We start from the raw sequence: 23,833 nt of genomic DNA, 5'->3' as shown, positions 1-23,833 counted from the left end.
AAATCAGCTCTACTCTAATTTTTAAAAAAGCATGCACTAGGATCATATGATTTAAATCTCCCTCCTTCCAAACATAATCAAAATTTAAAATGTGTTGCTCATGTTCATCTGTGAATGAGGTCAATTGAGCTGTCATTTGGGGTTTATCTTCAGAAAGGTGAAAGTCAGTTATAGAACAAAAATATGGCATCAGAGGAAGATAACTTTATCTAACTCAATAGCAACAGTTAAATACCCAAAATGTCTAATTCCACGCATACGCTTTTATCAGAAATACAGATCGATAAAAAATTCTTAAGGCATTTATGAAGAGATCTTTCTTGATTATTACTGTCTGTATTGAGTTCAATGTAGAGACCAATTAAATATACAGTTAAAATATGATATTAGGGCAGGAGATGTTATCTAATATTGTCATAAACAATAGGATGCAATAATAACTTTTAATAAATATTAATAATACACTGTGTTCTATAATTGACAAATACGTAGTAATATAATTACTATTACAACTATCATTGCATCAGCTGGCTTATCCAAAGACTCATTTACCTTGAAAAATGTAAATCTTAATAATCTATATAAATTTGTTATCCTTAGATATGCTGTTGGGTTATACCGGATGGTTTTGTAAAGAGAAGTTAGTAAAAAGCAAGCATAGTAAACAAGATATAAGCACGCAGGAAAAGCTGTTAGTTTTAGGTTATAATTTGATTATTTCCACACAGTCTTTTAACTGCAAATCCACTGGCTTTGGAAGCGAGCCTTTAAATGGGTTAAACTCCTTTCACACTTTACAAACTCATTTACCACGAATAAGTGCAGATTCCTCCTGGAATGAGCTTCTCATCTCAGTAGCAGAAGCATCTGAGGTCTCATATCCCAGGCTTTTAAAAACTCGTTCACTCTCCTGCCATGTCTCCTGAAAATCCCTCCTTAGTCCTTTAGGCGAATCAGAGATATCCAAAATATGGCCAGCAATAACATCTTCATAGGTTGGTGGTGCATGCTTGAAGTCAAAGCCAGATCTGCCGGCTTCTGAGCTGTGTGATGCTGAGGATGTCACTGTTGATCCAACAATCTGACTCTCAAATGTATCCATGCCCGAGAAATGTTCTCTCAGAGACCTTGTTTCACAGCGTGCCCTGGGCTGTTTCACAGGAATTTTTTGTTGGAATTCTCTAGGATGTTTGTAAGAAAAGTCTGTAAAATTTGTGTTTCCTAAAGATGGTAATCCAAATTCCTCTTTACAAAATGTATGACTTTCTTGTTTTATGTTATGGTTTGCTTCTCCATTTGCATAAATTCTTCTCTCTGACTTTTCTTCAAAAATGGGGCCATTCTCAAATTCCCTGAACCATGTGTTTACTTCATCCTCACGGTCATTCAGGAAATCTTTGGCCCCTTGAGCAGTGCGGTTGGCGGCTTGGTATCTACGCGCGCGTTCGGACAGGTGCGGCACCTCCACTCTACGAATGATTTCCACCGCATCATAACTTTGAGCATCTGGCATTACAGCATTGGTGTAGTTTGTTCCGTCTTCATGAACATACGTCGCTCTTTTCTCCACTTGCCTCACTGCATCCCGAGCTTCCACCGATTCCCTGAAAGAACCACCGCTAAGGGGATTCACATCCACAGGTATTGTGATGGTAGGTGGAGAGGCCCTGGCACGGCTTTCTATCTTGATTTGACGACGAAGTGTGGCTGGAGACAAGACAATTTCAGATCTCTTCTCCACAATTGGCACGGGGGAACCTGGGGTGCATGGGGTGGCGCCCCTGGATAACTTTGCAGTGGTGTCTTTGAGTTTAACAAGCTGTTCAGAGCGACTCCTGGGAGGAGAAGGGGAGGTGTTTGCTCTGTGGATTCCAGGTATTTGTGCCATGGCTCTCCTTGGTGGGGGTGCAACACCACCGTCCTTTTTAGGGGACTGAGAAAGTTCATCCTTAGTAGAGGTTTCTGTTCTCCGGGCAGTGGACTCGATTGTGATGAAAGTAGGTGATGGTGGGCGAGTTTTTAAAGAGGGAGGAGACCCCTTGCTGTCCTCTACCTTAATCTCCTGGTGGATTTTTGTATGGTTACTAGAAGTTGCTTCGTGATGAGTTGCTTGCTGATGCTGCACTATTTTTTCTTCTATAATTTTATTTTCTTTCTGTTCACTGTTTTTATTATAGCTGGCATTAATATTAGACACTTTAAATGATGCTTCATTAGGACTGATAGGCTTATTTCCCTGCTTTCCTGTTTTGGAGGCTCTCATAGCAGTTTGAATTATATTTTCACAGTGCACAAGCATATTCTCTGCATGAGTTTTAATATGCATTATTTCTTCTTTGACTTTTTCTAAATTATTCTCTGTGGCCATCCGAACTCCATATTCTCTTTTTTCTTCACTTATCAGCCATACTGGAATAATATTTAACAGTGTCTGAAATGTCTTCAGGCCACTTTTATTTGGCTCTGCTTCAAACTGTTTTACTCTAGACAAAATCTCTTGTAGTTCCTCACGCTTTCTCATGAATTCCAGTACATTTGCAGCGCATTTTCCATCATCATGCTGGGATTCTTTCACAGGTGCAAATGAAGATTTGTTCTGTGTAATCTCTTGCTTTGAATCTTTAGAGAAGTCTTGTTTCTGTTGTGTGTTCTTGTCTCTGAGACATTGTTTTTTCTGCAGAGTATTATACGACTGGGACAATTCTTTACGTTCAACTGTACTTTCAGAAGTCTGTATTTGTCTTTGTTGAAAATTCTGAGTCTGTGAATCAAGATGTGCATCAATAATATTTTGTTTGACTACCTTCGGTACTGACTTATTCCTCAGATGTTCTTTTCTTTTATCTATTAATTGCTCTTCATTTGGATTGATCATTGGTGGTCCTTGATTTTTTGATTCACTCTGTAAAAGGTTACCTCTCTCAGGTTCCCTGACTTCTCTTTTCACCTCAAGAATTTTCTTGATCTTACTTCTGTGACTCTTTTCTGAAGATTCTGTAGGCACTTGTATTGTCACTGTTTTCTCCTTTTTAGGTAGTTGATAATATTTTTCAGCCATAGACTCCTTATTGCTATATTTGGTATTTGCTTCAGTTTTCTCAGTTTCCTGATACAGTTGTTTGGTAATGGATTGAACATCAACTTCAGATTGCTTTGAGTGACTTTCATAGGTGTGATTTGTTTCACTTAATGTGTGATCTATAGTTGGAAGCTTGATGGTTTTAACTTTGAAATTTGGGGAAACTACCTTGCTTTGGGGCAAGTGTAACTGTTGTAGACACTTCTCTTGTTGTGTTTGCTGCATCCTACTATCGTGGTGAGTCTGGTTAATTTCACAAGCTGCTTTAGATTGTAGAATATTCATTGAACTCTGTAAAACTGCCTTTTTCATGTTGCTTTTGTCTTCTGAAGCTGCTATAACATCCTGGAGCTTCTTGGTAGCGACTGTGACTACTGGTGTGGTGGAGAGCTGGCTGTCCCAGCACACTCCTGAAACTGGAGCGTTGCTTTGAGAATCTGGGTTGAATGCAGACACAGGGAGCTCTGAATCCATTCTGGTGAGGGGTACCTCCTCACTTGTCTTTTGCAACAGCATTTCCTTTTCCAATTTTATGTTTTGATTTTGGTTTTCTGTTTTGACAATGTTGTAGCAAGAACTCTCCTGCCTCTGTTTTTCAAGTTCTTCCCTTTGTTGTCTGTATTTTTCTTCAGCAATCATTAAAGGTGTCTTAAATTTTCTCACGTAAGGTTTTGGACCTTGTTGTCCTGAACTTGCTGGAAATGAGTGGGATTTTATGAGAGGTGTTGTCTGTTTTCCCTTGAGTGCTGAAGTTTTTGGAACTGTCTGTGAAAGAGACTTGACAGAGTCAACAGACACTTGTTTTCTTTCATCAAGACTTTTTCTGAATGTGTCCTGCTTCATCATCTTGTGTTCACTGCTGTTTGCCATCATTAATCTTTTTTGATCTTTGGAGGGAGCAGTTTTACATTCCTTATCTGACAGGGAACTTTTTGATTCAACTTTTGAGGAAAGATGGTTATTTTTTTCTTCAATTTGCTTAGGAAATTTGGGTTTGGGCAATGTGGGAGGTGGTGATTTTCCTGTGATGATTTTAGTCAGAGAATGTGTTTGCTGAGAGGTCAAGTCTTCTTTATGGGAATATTGTTGTATGAATGCTTCACTGTGCTTTTCTGAAACAGAGGAGGAAAGAAGATTTGCTGATTGAGATACAGTTGGAGGAGGGGGGAGTGGTAGGAACATTGAGAGACATTCTCTTTCAGATTTCTCATCTATTGGTGGTGGAGGAAGAGGAAGGCTTGGGAAGCTTTCAAATTCAGCCCTTGTCTTCTCGGTGGATGATGAGGGAGGAAATTCATTTTTTTCAGGCAACAGTATTAAAGGAGGTGGAGGAGGAAGAGGAAATTCAATTTCAGATGATGCATTGGAAGGTGGAGGAGGAGGTGGAGATGGAGGTGGAAGGGAGCACTCACTTTCTTTTACATTATTCTCAGGGTTAAGGTTGATTGGATTAAAGGATCTTTCCATTGCCATTTTTAACTCTTTGGAAGTATTTGTCTTCATTAGAAAGTCCTGGCTTTCAAGATTAACATCAGTTTTCTGATTTTTGTCAGTTGCCTTGAATTTATTATGGCTTTTTCCAGAGGCTTTCACATCGGTTACATTGGCTATATCTTGATCTATAGGCAAAGATTGAAGGTTCATATTATTTTTCTTTATATCTTTATTTGAATATTGCATTTCTTGCTTTAACAGAGTTTGCTTCTGAAAGTCCCTTGTAATTCCATATGTTTCTCCAATTGGCTGGTTGGCTGGGTGCTGGGTGGGCATTCGTGTGGAGCATTGCGCCTCTGTTGACTTATTACTGTTTTTGGTATTTCTAGGACTTGTTATATGGAAAGCCTCAGTCTTTTGGTAATTATTTCTCAGTTTGCAGGTTTCAGTCTGTTGCTTTCCAAGTGTTTTATCAATTGATTTGGTGGCGTTAAAGACATCATCCTTCAGGTCTCTCACAGTTTCTAATTCCTTAGATTTTAGATTTTCCGTCACTGATGCAGTTGAAGTTAATTGTCTGCTCATATGCTCATTGCTAAGTTCCTGTTCTTTGGTGGTCTCAGTCCAGATACCCATTCTGCCATCTGTTGACAATCCATTTTTCATAGCTTCGTGTTGGGAATTAGATAGTCTTCTAAGACTTTTTTCAAGAGCATCATTGTTTTGTTCACGATCTATGACAATCTTCACAGCACCTTTGGGGGCTTTGGAAAGATTAACCTCAGTCATTCCTTTTATTAAAGTCTCTTGGTAAGATTTGTCTGTAGTTTCACTGAGAGTGTCTGCTTCCTCTGGCCACCTGGCTACTGGTTCAAATGGTCCTGGCTTTGGCTGAAGAACACTGTTTTTATCCCTCTGGATGGCTGCCTGATGAATATCTGCTTTCTGCCTTTCTGAGGATCTGATCATTCCAGTGTAGACATTGTTTTTTATTACACTTTCTCTATCTACTGCTTTGAAACCTCTTTCTACTTCTTTTAAAGATCTTAATGATGTTTCAAGGTCTTCTCGAACAAGCTCTTTCTTTAAGATTTCTGTTCTTGTATTTGTAGCCTTTTCAAGGCACTCAATGGCTCGTTCAATGTCGCCAGGAATGGTATCAGGCTCTTTAGATTCTTTCCATCGGTCACTTGACTCTCTAAGTGACTTGAGTGTGGCCAGCATGTCACCTTTTATAATTTCTTCTGTTTTAGCCACTGTTTTCTGATTTATGGCCTGGCTGAGGGAATTCAGAGTTGATTTCAAATCACCTTTTATTATTTCTTCTTTAGGTATCTTATAACATGGACTCTGAGGCTCTGTCATAAAAACTTTAACTGTATTATGTACATCTCCGGGGATGATGTCAGTTTCATTAACTGTTCGTTCAACCCGAGATTGCTTTTTCTTTAGCAACAGTTTTGTGCCCTCAACATCACCACCAATTATCTCTTCCTCTCCTTCTGGTTTCCTCACTGTTAATGTTTCATTTGATCCTGTCTGGAGTTGTTTGAGATAGTCCAAAGCTCCTGCTTCTATACATGTTGTGAAAAATTGAACATTTCCCCTCTCAGAGGCACCAATTTTAGCCCTTTCAGATATTTTACTGTTTGATGTTGAGGACAACAAATTATGAATGGTATGTTTTACATCACCTCCTATTATTTCTTCACGCTCAATTGCGTTACTTGTATTTTCATGAAGAAGACAGTAGATAGTCATGTTAATATCTCCTCTTTCATCTTCCTGAATCAAAATGCCTTTTTTTGCAGGTTTTTCTTCTGAGAACAAGTTTTTTATTGCTTGTTGTACATCACCTCTCACGATCTCTTCCTTTTCAGTATGAAATTCAGTCGATCTGTTTAATAATTGAGTTTTAGTCAAATTAACATTTCCTTTCTCCTCCTCACTAACCCAAATCTCTTTTTTTGTACAGTCTCTTTTAGAAAGTAAGTTCATCATTATATTTCTGAGATCAGCCCTGATAACTTCTTCTTTCTGTATCTCAGGAGTTGTTTGGTTCATTAGCTTATATTTTGCCATTCGGACATCCCCAATTTCATCAGCTTCAATGATAATTCCAGGAGCCTCAATAACTTTTTGAGTGTAGAGATCTTCTAAGGTTTCTCTAATGCTCTTTCCAATAATTTCTACCTTTTCTACTCTATTTTCATTAAATTCATGAATGGGTGTTGTTTCAAAGAGCCATGTAGTTGTCTTGACATCAGAAGGAGGAATTTCTTCCATGGTCATTTTTGTGCTGTTTTCATCTGTTTTCTTAATAGAATCCAAAGTTTGATTTTCAAAGAGCCATATGGCTTGCTTTACGTCACCTTTCTGCATGTCTTCTTGGGTGACTGTCTTGATATTTTCATACACTGAGCCTTCTCCTCTCAGCTCATCCATAGTGTGAGTTTCAAATAGCCAAGTAGATGTTTTAACATTGCCCTTTTGTATTTCATTGACGCTTACTGTTCTTACATAATTACTCTTATCAACATTTTCAGACTCAAAGAATTGTTTACTTATCTTTACATTGCCACCTTGAACATTGTCAACAGTGGGCACAATATTATGTGATTCTTCTGAAATCTGATCCAGTGGCTGGGTTTCAAATTTGTATCTGACAGAACTAACATCTCCTTTCTGAATGTCTTCTTGTGTGACAGATTTAATAATGTACACTGTTTCTGATTCATTAATTGAATCTAATGGTTTTGTTTCAAAAAGCCACCTTGTTCTTCGTACATCTCCATGAATTACCTCTTCTTTTTTAACTGTTGTCACTTCATGGTAATACCCTTCCCGATCCTGAATTGCATAGAGTGGCTGGGTTTCAAAGAGCATTCGGTAGCTTTTTACATCACCCTTTATTAATTCTTCAGTCATTGTTTTCTTGGTGCTGATACAGTCCAATTCTTCTTTAATTTCATCTAAAGAAAAACTCTCAAAAATAAAGCATCCCTTTCTCACATCCCCACCTTGTATGTCTGTCACTGTCCTAACCAATCCATCACCTTCTTGGATTTCTTTTATCATATCAATGGGTTGGTTTTCAAACAGCCACCTACAATTTAAAACATTGCCTTTCTGAATATCTTCAGCTTTTAGGGTTTTGATCTTTTTCAAAACTTCTTCTGAACTGGAACTTATAGCATCTAAAGTATGATTTTCAAATTTATATCTCATGCTTGAGACATCCCCAGCTTGGATGTCCATTTCCACAGGCTTGGTTTCCTTCCCTTCCTCTCCTTGTATGCTGTCCAAATTTTCTGTCTCAAAAAGAAAACATGCTGTACGAACATCCCCACCTTGGATCTCCTCTTGTTTTACAGTTTGCACTTTGACTGCTGTTTCAGAGTCATCTCTTATGATGTCAAGTGGCTGAGTTTCAAAAAGCCAAGTGCAGGTTTTGACATCTCCCTTATGAATTTCTTCACTGCCAGTCATTAATGAAACTTTTTCATAAAGAGATTCCATTGGCTGGGTTTCAAATAGCCATTTACAAGTTTTAACATCTCCTTTAACAATATCTGTAGCTTGTTCAGTTTTGCTTTCTGTTTCTTCCAAATTATTAAAATACTTAATTGAATCAAGGGGTTGGGTTTCAAACAACCATTTAGCAGATTTCACATTGCCAGTCTGTATTTCTTGAGCAGATATTCCTCTAATTATCTGAAATTTATGAAGACTTTCATCAAACTGGTCAATGGGCCTTGTTTCAAAAAGCCATCTACAGCTCCTTACATCGCCTCTGAGAATTTCTTCTTGTTGGACTGTCTTTACTTGATGGTATTTTCCAAGGTGATCTTGAATGGCATACAATGGCGTTGTCTCAAAGAGTGATTTATTCAACTCCACAGCACCTTTTGTGACTCCTTCTACTTCTATTTTATGTGATGCATCAACTTTAATTAAATTGTTTGACTCAAAAATGTGTGTATAATTCCTGACATCCCCTCTGTCAACTTCTTCAAGTTTTACGGTTCGTGTATACTCTTTTTTATCTTCTCTAATCTCTTCCAGGGATTGGGTTTCAAAAATCCATTTTTGGTGCCTAACATCTCCCTTTTCTTCTTCAGAAGCAGTGATTTTTTGAAGCTTCCCTACATCAGGACTATCTTTTAGAGCCTCTATTGGAAGTGTTTCAAATAGGTGCTTGGTGGTTTGTACATCACCCCCTATAATCTCTTCAGGTGACATAGGACCTGCATCAGGAACTTCTTTAAGATTTTCTAATGGCTGTGTTTCAAACATCCAACACTTTTTGGAAACATCTGTGCCTATTATTGTTTCTTTTTCAATGATGGCCTCTTCTGACTCTTCTTTGATTTTCTCCAAAGGTTGGGTTTCAAATAACCATTTTGCCCTATTCACTCCACCTTTGACATTTTCTTCCATAGATATTCCACGGACAACTTTAATTTCTGTGATTTCCTTGTTAATTGTGTCTAAGGGTTGAGTTTCAAACATCCAACGTGCTGTTCTCACGTCTCCCTTTTCAACATCTTCTCTGTGAACAGTTTTAATTTCTAGCATTTGACCTAAACCATCTCTGATAACATACAATGGTTGGGTTTCAAAACATTTTATACTTCTCTTAACATTTCCCTTAATTTCTTTGAGCTCAGACCTGAGTTGCAGTAAGTTCACCTCATCCACCGAATGAAGCTGTCCAAGTTGGTCCAAATGTTGTGTCTCAAACATGTACCTCATTGTCTTAACATCTCCCTTTGTTATGTCCTTAACAACAGTTGAAATGGAGTCTTCTTGAGCTTGATGCATTTTATTCATTGAGTCAAGTGACCTTGTTTCAAACATCCATCGAGCGGTGCGGACATCTCCACTGGCTAGTTCAGGAATTTTCTCTGCATTTACTTCAGTGGCAGAAGAATGAACCCCCAGTGTATCTATGGGCTGGGTTTCAAACATCCATGTAGTATACTTCACATCACCACTAGTGATGATTTCTTGGTCAGCAGTGCTCTTGGAAATGTTACCTTCTTCTGGAGAAGAATTGTTGATAGAATCCAATGGCTGATTCTCAAAGATCCATCTCATGGACTGTACCTCCCCTTTCAGAATTTCATCCCACTCCAAGTATTCTCTTTCTGAACTCAAATCTTTTTGAGAGCTTTCATTTGTATTTTCAAAAATATACCGAGCTTGTTGCACATCCGCAGAAACTGAGCTCCCTGTGTTCATTTGGCTCGAAACAATCTCAGAAACTTCACTGATATAATCTTTCTCTAAATTTTTTCTTAACTCCGGATGTATGTGTTTGTATAAACGGTTTAATTCGTACAAATTTCTTTGCTTGGAATATAAATCTTTGGGAATTGGTAATCTTCTAGGAGGCGGGCTGGGGAATTCAGGGGACTGGGAAAATGCTGTCACATCTATTGGAGTTTGAGGTACATCAGGTAGGGGAGGTGGAAATTCTTCCATTTTTCTCGAAGGCATGGCATCAACTTGTGCCAAAGTTGAGGAAGTGACACTGTGGTCACTATATCTTGAGGTTGATGTTTCTTTCACCTGGCTGATTGATGAGTAAGAAGAGGAAGAGGTACCCACAGCTGATGATGGCTTTATAGTTTCTTCATATTCACTTTCAATCTTTAAGGGAGAGAAAATCAAATCTTATAAAGATGAGTGTAGTGGTGGAAGCTTCCTATGTGCTACCCTTCACCTGTCCACAAGCAGAACTGCTGTGATATCTTTATTGAAAAACAGTCATATAATACACTGCATCTAAAGAATGATTAGGAGAATATTCAGTTTGTTACGATCTTTCCTATTGTTCATTTTTATGAATGTAGTTATAGTACCCATTCAATGCATCGATGATTCAGTACTTTAATATATACTCTTGGTTTTTCCCCCTTTACTTAATGTGCCATGCAGAGTAATCTACAGGGGAATAGTTGAAGTCCTGAAGTACTTTTGAGTGTTGTTTTAGTTTCCTTGGAATTTTGAGCAGAACAGTGTAATCATCTGACTTTTAAAGTTGACTCAATTACTTTATCTAATCTTAATTATAACTTCTAAGCTACATAATTTTTCTGCTTTCATTTGCTCTTGTGAAAAATTTTACTCTGCCTCTTTCCACATGTAAATCAATATTCTCCTTATGGAACAGAATAAATGCTAGTTCAAGAATTTTTTGTTGAAAAAACACATCAAAAATTCAATATTTGAAAATTTTATGCATTTAAACCTAATTTTACACTTAGTATGCTTCTGAGAAGAGAAATTACCTTAATCTGTGTGGCTGGGGTTGTGGTTTCTTTGTCAGAACAGAGGATCTTTTCCTGTGCAGACTTTTCAAACTGCTCTTTTAAAAGCCTAGTAGAAACCTTAGGAATTTCTTCATCCTCAGGTGTATCAATGACTATAGATAGAAGAGGAAAACAGGGATATTAGATAATGAATAACAATTATGTTTGAAGAGAAAATATAATACTATCAGAAACTTCTTAAAATGTAAATTAATAAAATTCAAGGCACAAATTTATGCATATGGTATTATTCCATTATGTAATTTTGGAATATAGTGTGAAATATAGGAAGAAAATGCAGGAAGAAAAATTTTGGTAGTTATCTCTGGATGGGCACATTTTCTATAACTATGTTCTACTGCTATGCTCAGGAAAAGCAATAAAAATTATTAAAAAAAAAGAAAGCATAGTATATGGCCTAATTCCTTAATCAGCTAGAGCAAAGTAATTATCAAGATACTCAATTAATGTTTTGGACACAGTTGGATGAAATTTTTCCTTTCATCTCTTCAGGCAGCAAAACTTTTTTCTCTTCTAAGCAAGACAGCTGTGCCTTGTCTTATGCAAACTTGTAGAAATTTTCATGAAGTCTAATTTCCTTTCTGTATGTTGGAGAACTGGAGTTAGTATTGGTTAAATCTGTTATTAAAATGAATATAATCTAGATCTTTCTGTTGTCCAGGAGGTAGTACCCTGTTTTACTCTAGGCCTCTGAGGCACAAAGGAGTTCAGAAGTGGTTACTTTATCTACCCTATCACCTTCTGGGCTTCAGCATGGACACATCATAGGCTTGTGGGCAATGGGCTGTTTTTGAGTATTACATCTCTTACTACAGGCAATATCTAATTATATGTAGAAGCACTATCCTATCCTTTTTGGACCATGAGTCACAGTTACTAAAGTTACTCAGTTAGAGAACTGGGCTCTAAATTTCCTCCATTCAAATTCAGGTCCACCTAAAAGAGAAAGGTTCATGAGGGCCAATAACGCCAGACTCTTACCTGTTTCTTGGACATGTTGATGGAACCGAGAAGCTTTGTTTATCTCCTCAGCATGTTTTTCAAGATGAGAGACCTATGTTTAAAGATAATTTTTAAAAAGTAATTGTTTTCATATTATTTGAGTACTACAAATAATATTCTTGATTTAACAGTAATATTCACCTAAGACTGGTACATGTTGAGAGAAACTAATTGAGCTTTTATCATGGATTTTAATGCATGTACTCAAGTTATTTCAGAACATATTTGAATACCACCTAAAATTCAGTCATATTCTGAGGGTGCCCAATTTTTCTTAAAAATTATTCCAACTCAAAAGTAAGGAAAGAGACACTAATACGTGTATATATTGGTACTAAATATTATATAAAGGATAAAAATCAAATCTTTACAACAAAGTCAGAACTTCCACTGAAACTATTTGGCAAATATTATTTTTCTAAGTAGTTACCATTTCTGTTTGGAGAACATCAATTCCATGTGCTGTGGAAACTTCGTGTTCATTTCTTTTCATTTGCTGATTGCCATGGATTATCTCCTGAAAATAAACAAGCAGCTAATCAACCTTAAGAAAAGTCTGAACATTTTACCTATTTTATTAATGCCTTAAGAAAAATCTGGGGGATTCCAAGATGGCGGCTAGAGGTAGGAAGCAGAAAGCGAGCCTCCTATAGTGAAATCTTGGAGAGATGCTGGAGACACACTTTGCAGGCATAATCACCGAGAAAAGGCATAACTTTGACTCCTCCACATCTCCAGCTGGTGCAGAGAATCTCCACTTCACGTTAAACGGAGAACCAAGGAGGGCCCCTGGGGCCGCCAGTGGCCGGCGCCCATACGGCTTGGGAAGACGCGGACCAGGTGAGCTTCGCGGTACCGCGGTAGCCCCACAGACAAGCCTGGGCCAGAGCAGCATAGCCCCCTGGACAGACTGACCTCCACCCGGGAAAAAAAGAGAAACTGAGTACTAAGCAATAAGAACAGTTAAGACACGCTGGAAAGAGGGTGGGGTGCCCTGAGCGCTGAAGATTGGGGGAAGGGACTCCTTCCCGCGGGACTGTAAATAAACGAGCCGGGCGGGCCGGAGAGGCTCTGGTGGGAGCGGGGCGCGCCCAGCAACCAGGAGCGGGGACCCTTGTGAGAGGAGGGAAGACCCACTTCCCACGTGAACTGTAAATAAACACGCAGGCCTGACAACGCGGGGCAGTGTCACCTTTCCCAGTGCTTGGAAAGGGGAAAGCCTGTAGCAGAGGCCCCCCTGCACAGGAGAACTCTGAGCAAACAAAGCCTGTGGGACCAGGTGAGTGCTAGCTCACCCCAGAGATCTGCATAAATAACGCCGCCAGCTACAGGCTGAGAGCAGCAGGCAGGCAAGCCACAGTTGCAGATACCACTCTCAGAACTGCCTCCAGACACTTTTTTCTCTTTTTCTCCCTACCTTTGATGAGAGAACAACCGAATTACACCTGCAAGCCGAAAAACTTACTGAAACTGTATTGCATTTGAACTGGGGACACTTGGTGGGGCTTTTTTTTTTTTTTTTTTTCTGTGTGTGTGTGAGTGTAGTTTTGTTCTACTTTATGCATCCCCTTTGATGAGACAACTACAGAACAACATCTGAGGCACCAACTCCAGGACTGGAGATTGAGATGGACATCCAAATTATTAAGACTGAAATTGCATTGCATATAAACTTGGAAGTTTTTTGGTTTTTTTTTTTTTTTTAATTTTCTATTTTCCATTTTATTTTAATTCATTTTTATAAATAGATATTACTTTCATATACTTATTTTTTATTTTTTTATCTTTGATTTTCAATCCTCTCTCTGTCTCTCTATTGTCTGTTCAGCTTACTGTCGATTAGTACACTAACACTCCCTGTTTATACCTTTGAAACTCTCTTGGCTGATACCTTGTTCTGCTTTCTCCCTCGTCTGTATATTTGTTTTCCCCTTTTCTTTAACTTCTTGCTTTCCATCTCAGCTCACTCTTCCATTCTCAATATTACCATTGTTATTATTACAAGCTAGAAAATACTTAATTGCACACAGTACAGGGACAGTAACAACACCAAGGACAATGACAGGAAGACAGAAAAAACAAGGAAACCAGTTTCCCCACAGCAAAAAATTAGTACAGGAACCAGAGGGGAATGAAGAGAACAGAAACTCAGATCCAGACTCCAACAAAATGAAGATAAACTATGCCAAAGGACCCAATGAAGCCCACAAGAATAATTTAAAAGAAGACATACTACAAGTACTCAATGAGAATTTTATAGAGATGATACTGGATAGGGTCAACCAAAATGTACAGAAGACACTCAAGAAATTCCAAGACAATAAAAATAGAGAATTTGAAAAAGCAAAAGAAGAAATAAAGGAAACCATAGAAGCACTGTATAAACACCAAAGTGAAAGAGAGAACACAATGAATAAATGGATAAATGAACTCAGGACAAAAATAGACAACAATAAAGAAGAAAACAGCCAGGATATGGAAAACCTCAGAAAAAAAGAACGAAACAGAACTGCAAAACAAAACGGAAGGCCAATCCAGCAGAATAGAACAAACAGAAGACAGAATCTCAGAACTTGAAGATGAAATGGTAATTAAAGGAAAAACCGAAGAACTATTAATTAAACAACTCAAGACCTGTGAAAAGAAAATGCAAGAACTCACTGACTCCATCAAAAGACCAAACTTGAGAATCATGGGCATCGAAGAAGGAGAAGAGGTGCAAGCAAAGGGAATGCGTAATATATTCAACAAAATAATAACGGAAAATTTCCCAAATCTAGAGAAAGATATTCCCATACAAATGCAAGAGGCCTCCAGGACACCAAACAGACCAGATCAAAATAGAACTACTCCACGACATATCATCATTAAAACAACAAGTTCAGAAACTAAGGAAAGAATATTGAAGGCTGTAAGAGAGAAAAAAAAAGTAACATACAAAGGTAAACCCATCAAAATAACAGCAGACTTCTCAACTGAAACATTAAAAGCAAGAAGAGCGTGGGGTGAGATCTTCCGGGCACTGAATGAAAATAACTTCAACCCCAGGATACTCTACCCAGCAAAGCTATCATTCAAAATAGATGGAGCAATAAAAGTCTTCCATGATAAGCAGAAACTAAAACAATATGTGACCACAAAGCCACCATTACAAAAGATTCTGCAAGGGACCCTGCACACAGAAAGTGACACCCAACTTAACCATGAAAAGGCAGGCAGCACCAAACCACAAGATAAGAAAAAGCAAGACAGTAGAGAGTAACATCAAGTTAGGTACACACAATCAAACCTTCAAACAACTAAGATAACTAAATGGCAGGAATCACCACATACCTATCAGTACTAAAGCTTAATGTTAATGGACTTAATTCACCCATCAAAAGACACCGTTTGACAAAACGGATTAAAAAAGAAGATCCAACAATTTGTTGCTTACAGGAGACTCATCTCACCGACAGAAATAAGCATATGCTTAGGATGAAAGGCTGGAAGAAGATTTACCAAGCCAATGGCCCCCAAAAACAAGCAGGAGTAGCAATACCTATCTCTGACAAAGTAGACTTCAAACCTACATTGATCAAACGAGATAAAGAAGGACATTCCATACTAATAAAAGGGGAAATAGACCAAAAGGAAATAATAATCATCAATCTGTATGCACCCAATGTCAACGCACCCAATTTCATCAAACATACCCTGAAAGACCTAAAAGCATATATAAACGCCAACACAGTGGTCGTGGGAGACTTTAACACTCCATTATCATCAATAGATAGGTCATCCAAACAAAAACTCAATAAAGAAATCCAAGATCTAAAATATGCAATAGATCAAGTGGACCTAGTAGATGTCTACAGAACATTTCATCCAACCTCTACACAATATACATTCTTCTCAGCAGCCCATGGAACCTTTTCCAAAATAGATCATATCCTAGGGCACAAAGCAAGCCTCAGCAAATATAAGAAAATAGAAATAATACCATGCATACTATCTGACCACAATGCAGTAAAAGTAGAACTCAACAACAAAAGTAAAGACAAAAAACATGCAAACAGCTGGAAACTAAATAACTCATTACTTAATGAAGAATGGATCATCGATGCAATAAAAGAGGAAATTAAAAAGTTCCTAGAAGTCAATGAAAATGAAAACACAACCTACCGGAACCTATGGGACACAGTTAAGGCAGTCTTGAGAGGAAAGTTTATAGCCATGAGTGCATATATTAAAAAGATTGAAAGATCCCAAATCAATGACCTAATGATACATCTCAAACTCCTAGAAAAACAAGAACAAGCAAATCCCAAAACAAATAGAAGGAGAGAAATAATAAAAATAAGAGCTGAAATCAACAAAATAGAAACCAAAAAAACCATACAAAGAATTAATGAAACAAAAAGCTGGTTCTTTGAAAAAATAAACAAGATCGATAGACCCCTGGCAAACCTGACTAAAATGAGGAGAGAAAAAACCCAAATTAGTAGAATTAGGAATGCAAAAGGGGAGATAACAACAAACACCATGGAAGTCCAGGAAATCATCAGAGACTACTTTGAGAACCTATATTCAAATAAATTTGAAAATGTTAAAGAAATGGACAGATTTCTAGATACATGTGATCATCCAAAACTGAACCAAGAGGAAATTAATCACCTGAATAGACCTATAACACAAAATGAAATTGAAGCAGCAATCAAGAGTCTCCCCAAAAAGAAAAGTCCAGGACCTGATGGATTCTCTCCTGAATTCTATCAGACCTTTAAAGAAGAACTGATACCAACCCTTCTTAAACTGTTCCATGAAATAGAAAGGGAAGGAAAACTGCCAAACACATTTTATGAAGCCAGTATTACACTTATCCCAAAACCAGGCAAAGACACCTCCAAAAAGGAGAACTATAGGCCAATCTCCTTAATGAACATTGATGCAAAAATCCTCAACAAAATAATGGCAAATCGAATTCAGCAACACATCAAAAAGATTATTCACCATGACCAGGTAGGCTTCATCCCAGGGATGCAGGGGTGGTTCAACATACGAAAATCAATAAACGTAATAAACCACATTAACAGAAGCAAAGACAAAAACCACTTGATCATCTCAATGGATGCAGAAAAAGTCTTTGATAAGACCAACATCATTTCATGATAAAAGCTCTAAGAAAACTAGGAATAGAAGGAAAGCTCCTCAACATTATAAAAGCTATATATGACAAACCTACAGCCAGCATTATACTTAATGGAGAAAAATTAAAACCATTCCCTCTAAAATCAGGAACCAGACAAGGATGCCCACTATCTCCACTCCTATTTAACATAGTACTGGAATTCCTAGCCAGAGCAATTAGGCAAGAAGAAGGAATAAAAGGAATACAAATAGGTAAAGAAACTGTCAAAATATCCCTATTTGCAGACGACATGATCCTATACCTTAAAGACCCAAAAAACTCTACTCAGAAGCTTCTAGACATCATCAATAGCTATAGCAAGGTAGCAGGATATAAAATCAACATAGAAAAATCATTAGCATTTCTATACACTAACAATGAGCAAACGGAAAAAGAATGTATGAAAACAATTCCATTTACAATAGCCTCAAAAAAAATCAAATACCTAGGTGTAAACCTAACAAAAGATGTGAAAGACCTCTACAAGGAAAACTATGCACTTCTGAAGAAAGAGATTGAGGAAGACTATAGAAAGTGGAGAGATCTCCCATGCTCATGGATTGGTAGAATCAACATAGTAAAAATGTCGATATTCCCCAAAGTAATCTACATGTTTAATGCAATTCCCATCAAAATTCCAATGACATTCATTAAAGAGATTGAAAAATCTACTGTTAAATTTATATGGAAACACAAGAGGCCACGAATAGCCAAGGCAATACTCAGTCAAAAGAACAATGCAGGAGGTATCACAATACCTGACTTCAAACTATATTACAAAGCAGTAACAATAAAAACAGCATGGTACTGGCACAAAAACAGACATGAAGACCAGTGGAACAGAATAGAGGATCCAGATATGAAGCCACACAACTATGAGCAACTTATCTTTGACAAAGGAGCTAAAAATATACGATGGAAAAATAGCAGCCTCTTCAACAAAAACTGCTGGGAAAACTGGTTAGCAGTCTGCAAAACACTGAAACTAGATCCATGTATATCACCCTATTCCAAGATTAACTCAAAATGGATCAAGGATCTTAATATCAGACCCCAAACTCTTAAGCTGATACAAGAAAGAGTAGGAAATACTCTGGAGTTAGTAGGTATAGGTAAGAACTTTCTCAATGAAACCCCAGCAGCACAGCAACTAAGAGATAGCATAGATAAATGGGACCTCATAAAACTAAAGAGCTTCTATTCATCAAAAGAAATGGTCTCTAAACTGAAGAGAACACCCACAGAGTGGGAGAAAATATTTGCCAATTATACATCAGACAAAGGACTGATAACCAGAATATACAGGGAACTTAAAAAACTAAATTCTCCCAAAACTAATGAACCAATAAAGAAATGGGCATGTGAACTAAACAGAACTTTCTCAAAAGAAGAAATTCAAATGGCCAGAAAACACATGAAAAAATGCTCACCATCTCTAGCAATAAAGGAAATGCAAATTAAAACCACACTAAGATTCCACCTCACCCCTGTTAGAATAGCCATCATCAGCAACACCACCAACAACAGGTGTTGGCGAGGATGCGGGGAAAAAGGAACCCTCTTACACTGTTGGTGGGAATGTAGACTAGTACAACCACTCTGGAAAAAAATCTGGAGGCTACTTAAAAAGCTAGTCATCGATCTACCATTTGATCCAGCAATACCACTCTTCGGGATATACCCAAAAGACTGTTACTCCAGAGGCACCTGCACACTCATGTTTATTGCGGCACTATTCACAATAGCCAAGTTATGGAAACAGCCTAGATGTCCCAGCACTGACGAATGGATTAAGAAAATGTGGTATCTATACACAATGGAATTTTATGCAGCCATGAAGAACGAAATGTTATCATTCGCTGGTAAATGGATGGAATTGGAGAACATCATTCTGAGTGAGGTTAGCCTGGCCCAAAAGACCAAAAATCGTATGTTCTCCCTCATATGTGGACATTAGATCAAGGGCAAACACAACAAGGGGATTGGACTATGAGCACATGATAAAAGCGAGAGCACACAAGGGAGGGGTGAGGATAGGTAAGACACCTAAAAAACTAGCTAGCATTTGTTGCCCTTAACGCAGAGAAACTAAAGCAGATACCTTAAAAGCAACTGAGGCCAATAGGAAAAGGGGACCAGGAACTAGAGAAAAGGTTAGATCAAAAAGAATTAACCTAGAAGGTAACACACACTCACAGGAAATCAATGTGAGTCAATGCCCTGTATAGCTATCCTTATCTCAACCAGCAAAACCCCTTGTTCCTTCCTATTATTGCTTATACTCTCTCTACAACAAAATTAGAGATAAGGGCAAAATAGTTTCTGCTGGGTATTGAGGGGGGGGAGCGGGAGTGGGTGGAGTGGGTGGTAAGGGAGGGGGTGGGGGCAGGGGGGAGAAATGAACCAAGCCTTGTATGCACATATGAATAATAAAAGAAAAATAAAAAAAAAAAAAAGAAAATGAAGGTGGGCAAGGTGAAGTTATCTGCCCATTTTTTACAGATAATGAGCCATGAATTTGAAAAAAAAAAAAAAAAAGAAAAATCTGAACATTTTACCTATTTTATTAATGCAATTTCATTGAAAACAAAAAGCAGCTTCCCTAGTTTGCTGGGCTGCTGTAAAAAAATTATAACACATTTAATTGTTTAAAACTGCATAATCTGATTATTTTATACTTCTGTGGCTCAGAAGTCCTGAATGGGTCTCACTGGTTGTTGACTGATGTTAGAAGATGTTCCTTTCTGCAGGCTGCAGGGGAGAACCTATTCTTTTGGTTTTGGTTGCTTCTAAAGGGTATTCTCCTACTTGTTCTTTTAGACTGCTCTTTTGTTGGGCTGGGATCATCTCCCAATGCCACCTGTATGATTCCCTCTTCCACTTTCAAGGACTTTTTACGATTACATTGAACAAACTCAGATAATCTAGGATTATATCCCCATCATAAAATCAGAAGCTTAGCAAATTGGTTCTTTCCTTTACAATCTTAATTTTCCTTTTCAAGATAATTTAATACATTCACAAATCTTGAAGATTAAGACATAGCTATCTTTAGAAGTCATTGTTCTTCCTACTACCTTCAGTAAGTAACAAATGATAATGATGCATCTTGTATGGTATGAGAATCATGAACCTCAAAAAGAAAATGCAAAATCTGGATGAAAAAGAAATATATTTTGTTGTTTATAAGACATATTATCATGTTTCAAAAACACATTCGGTTTTTCAGGTTGGCTGTCTAGTATGATGGCACATTCAGAATTTAATTAAAAGATGTAACCATTAAATATAATCAATACAAGTAGCCCATATTATAAACTCCTTATCTTCCTACATGGAACTACTTTTGATTTTGGTTAAGTTAGGATAAGTGACCCTATTGAATTGGAAATTTGAAGTTACTGATGATTTTGATGACCCAGCACTGCTTTTACTACAGAAGATCATTCTGACACAGTGTATGATTGACTAACATAACAAAGGATTTGGCATATTGCTAAAAATCTTAATGTCAAAAAACAGGGTTGTGGACAGTTGTCTTTTCACAAGAACTCATGTGTTTGATCATTTCAAGTTGTAACTTTACTTTTATCTTGATATCTAAGTGAAATTTATTTTTAAATTTATGTTAGTAAAGAATAATTGTATAAAGATGTAATGTCATTATTAATCAAATAGGGTTACTAAAGTTTTTTATGGTGAGTTAAGTACTTTTAAACTATCAAATCTTTATCTCTTAAGCAAAGAATAAGTACAAAATTAATTCATGAAATCTTGATTTGTACTTTTAATTTTTTTTGGCTAGTGGATTTAGAGTATATGACTCTCCCCCCAAGGGTGGTTAGCATACAAGGTTAAAGGTCTTATTAACTAAGGAGTAGTTATAATAGAATGTATGATATAATCTGATTTCATTACACCTTTCTTGGAAAGAGAATTGGGAATGAAAGTTGAGACATGCCCCAAAGGTCTACACAGAACTAAAGTCAAAAAGTGCAACTTCACCTCAAAATTTAGGTTATAACTCATTAAATTGAAGATCACTGAATTATAGTTCTAAACCGAATGGTTTTCTAGTCTAATTGAGGATCTACATATCTGGAATGAAATTTGACAATATGCTTGACACACAGTTTGATCTAAGGAAAAGTTCATATAGTGAATGAATAAGGAATGACAAAAATAAAATAGCAAATTTTCACTAATAAATTAATTCTATTTAAACTTCTATTTGCCAGGAGTATTGTAGAAACAGGTGATAGAATGTTGAACAAAAAAAGTTCTTTCCTCAAAAAGGAGTATAGAAAATAAATACTCCATATTCTATATTTTAAGCTCAAAGAAACAGAATTCCATAGATGCCTTGCATAATCAACTTTTTTTTAGAGGTATCAATAGTACTGTGATGGGGGAACAATAATAATCATTGAAGACAGCAGACAGAAAAAAATGCATGGGTACAAATGACAACTCTTTACACCAGTGACAAATATTTCCATTTATAAAGATACAATGAGACTTTTCTATGACTTTCTTATGCATACAAAGAGAAATGAGAAGTACCAATTAAACAATGAACTATCAAAAGAGAGTGAAACCCTCACCAGAACCAAGGTCTTTATTGGAGTACACAATGATCACTTCTATTGAACCGTGTTTGCCTAGAAGTCTACATGCCAGTTTTGGCCTGCTGACATGCTTTATTGGACCTACATAGTTATTTTAAAGTTTTAGATTAGTTAACCCTACAAAAATCAGTATTTCTTTCTGTTTTTGAATGCTGAATATCTGAAAACATTGAGTTCACATTCCAACATGGCAGTGTCTGAATGAGACAAGATAGTGACTGGCCTTCTTAGTTGGGGCATATGCTTTTCAGGCAACCATGCTGTCATTTCCCAATATTTAATACCAAGTTGGCATTAAAAAAACTTTCTGACTCCACTAAAATTTGAATTTATGATACCTGCCAATAATTGTTATGCTGAGTAGAGTTAAGTAAGTGACATGAATCTGTGTGGTAAGAAAAACAAATGCAGAATATTTGGAATAGAAAAACTACAAATAAATGTATTTTTGACATGGATTTCAAAATTTATAATTTTCTGGAACAAAACAATTTCAGCTAGTGTGTACCTACTCATGTAAAATGCTTATGATCGCTAAATATATTTTCTTATAGGAGATAGTACATGAGCTGCACAAGTGTACATAAATTTTGTTTGTAGTTGTTTCTACTACAGCATTTATGTGCTATTACTAAATAGAACTGTAATTGCTATCCCAGTTTTGGTATGTTAGCTTCAATGCATCAATTTTACTGCCCCCTGTTTGCTATAACTTTATAAAATCTATAAAGTTGGAATATTCTTAAAATATTCCAAGGTTTTCTTTCCATCACTTTTTCTGTTTTCAGTTTTGCAATTAGTTTAATTTGGATTTTAATTCTGTCTTAGTTCCTAATTTTTGGTGTCTATCTAAAGCATAGCATTAGGCAAAAGGATGGATCATTATAATTCTCAGGCAAAACTCCAATTACACAAATAAAACGCAGTAAAGAATTCTGGTCAGAACACTATATATAAATTCACATGAAATGATTCATGAAATTGGTTGTTGAAAATTGCATTCAAATACAGACTAGGCTGCAAGAGACAAAATGTGGTTTTGTTCACAGGTGGATTCACCAGTAGCCAGGAATGAGTGATTAATACTTCTTCTTCTTCTAGGTATATTATAATCTTGGGCAAATCACTAAATCAAACTTAAACTCTGCTTCTTTATCTCTTGCAGCCATTAAAAGAGAGAAAATGGGATACTACATATGCTCTAACATTGAAATCTAAAAGAGAAATTGTAGCACATTGCCAAACAATACTTCGGTGTTTGCATGACTCACATCAATCTGATGTCAGTTTGTATGTTAGCCAAGTATATTATAAAAATATATTGATGATATACATACCTTCTAAGAAGATTTTTCCAGCACAGAAAATAGTTAGCATTCTGCCACTTAATTTATCATTGTGATTATCATTACAGAAAAATATATTATTAATTTTTTAACAATAAAAATTCAAACTCACTTCAATGATATGAGTGAGGAAAAAGAAAATACTTTTTAAATGGTGACTCACTATTATCAACTGTTAGAAGTATACTCCATCGAAAAAAAGGTAGGTGGAATAAATGCCAGAATTGCAAATACCTGTTTTAACAGAATGGAATAATCAGACGTTCGTGCTCAATCCCAGTAATTCAGCAATTTTCCCCGTAACTAATCTCATTCTTTAAAAAACTCAGAAATTTTTATGACGTATTAATGTTATTAGAATCTTTGTTAAACAGACATAAAAACAATTGTAGCTTTTTTTGGCAAAAATATCAATGGATTCAAGATTGAAAGAATAGTCAGTTCTTTCTTTTAAAGATGAGCATAAAGTTTGTGGTTTGTCTTGATTTGTGTATATTCAAATTAAAATGTTTTCTTTTGCTCTTGGTTTCTCTATTTTTTCAAATTTGCAGTAAATATTATAATAAACTATCTGTCATCCTTTGATTTTGTGGTTCGATTTTTTATATTCACTATGATCTTTTGAAGACTTGACTCAAAAATTTTCTCTTTCAAAACAATCCTGACTTTTCTTACAAGGTGAACTAGTCTTGCTTCTTTTTTCCTATTCCTGTGGTTGTCAGTACACATATCTATTAGCTACTTATCACATTTCAGAGTCATCATTTAGTAACATGCCCCTTCCCTTCAACTGAACTGTGACGCTGTTGCATGCATCCTCAATCCTAGAACACAGG

The 23,833-nt window shown here is 36.7% G+C and overlaps 1 protein-coding gene across 3 annotated transcripts in view; it reads right to left on the bottom strand.

Moving 5' to 3' along the window:
* Nucleotides 1-23,833, bottom strand: part of Xirp2 (xin actin binding repeat containing 2) — an 80,862-nt gene that overhangs the window by 10,520 nt on the left and 46,509 nt on the right. For 2 of the 3 annotated variants that reach the window (XM_074071021.1, XM_074071020.1), the window contains exons 4-7: nucleotides 12,284-12,370; nucleotides 11,833-11,905; nucleotides 10,810-10,943; nucleotides 811-10,168 (exon numbers count right to left, since the gene is read on the bottom strand). In XM_074071021.1, coding sequence (XP_073927122.1) covers nucleotides 811-10,168; nucleotides 10,810-10,943; nucleotides 11,833-11,905; nucleotides 12,284-12,370 — 9,652 coding nt within the window. The remainder of the gene's footprint in view (nucleotides 1-810; nucleotides 10,169-10,809; nucleotides 10,944-11,832; nucleotides 11,906-12,283; nucleotides 12,371-23,833) is intronic. The other variant, XM_074071022.1, reaches the window with a different exon arrangement.

This window comes from Castor canadensis, chromosome 4 (assembly GCF_047511655.1).
Source record: "Castor canadensis chromosome 4, mCasCan1.hap1v2, whole genome shotgun sequence".
NCBI classification, from domain to species: Eukaryota; Metazoa; Chordata; class Mammalia; order Rodentia; family Castoridae; genus Castor; species Castor canadensis.
Note: the sequence above shows the minus strand (reverse complement) of the source record. Positions and strands in the feature narration are given on the sequence as shown.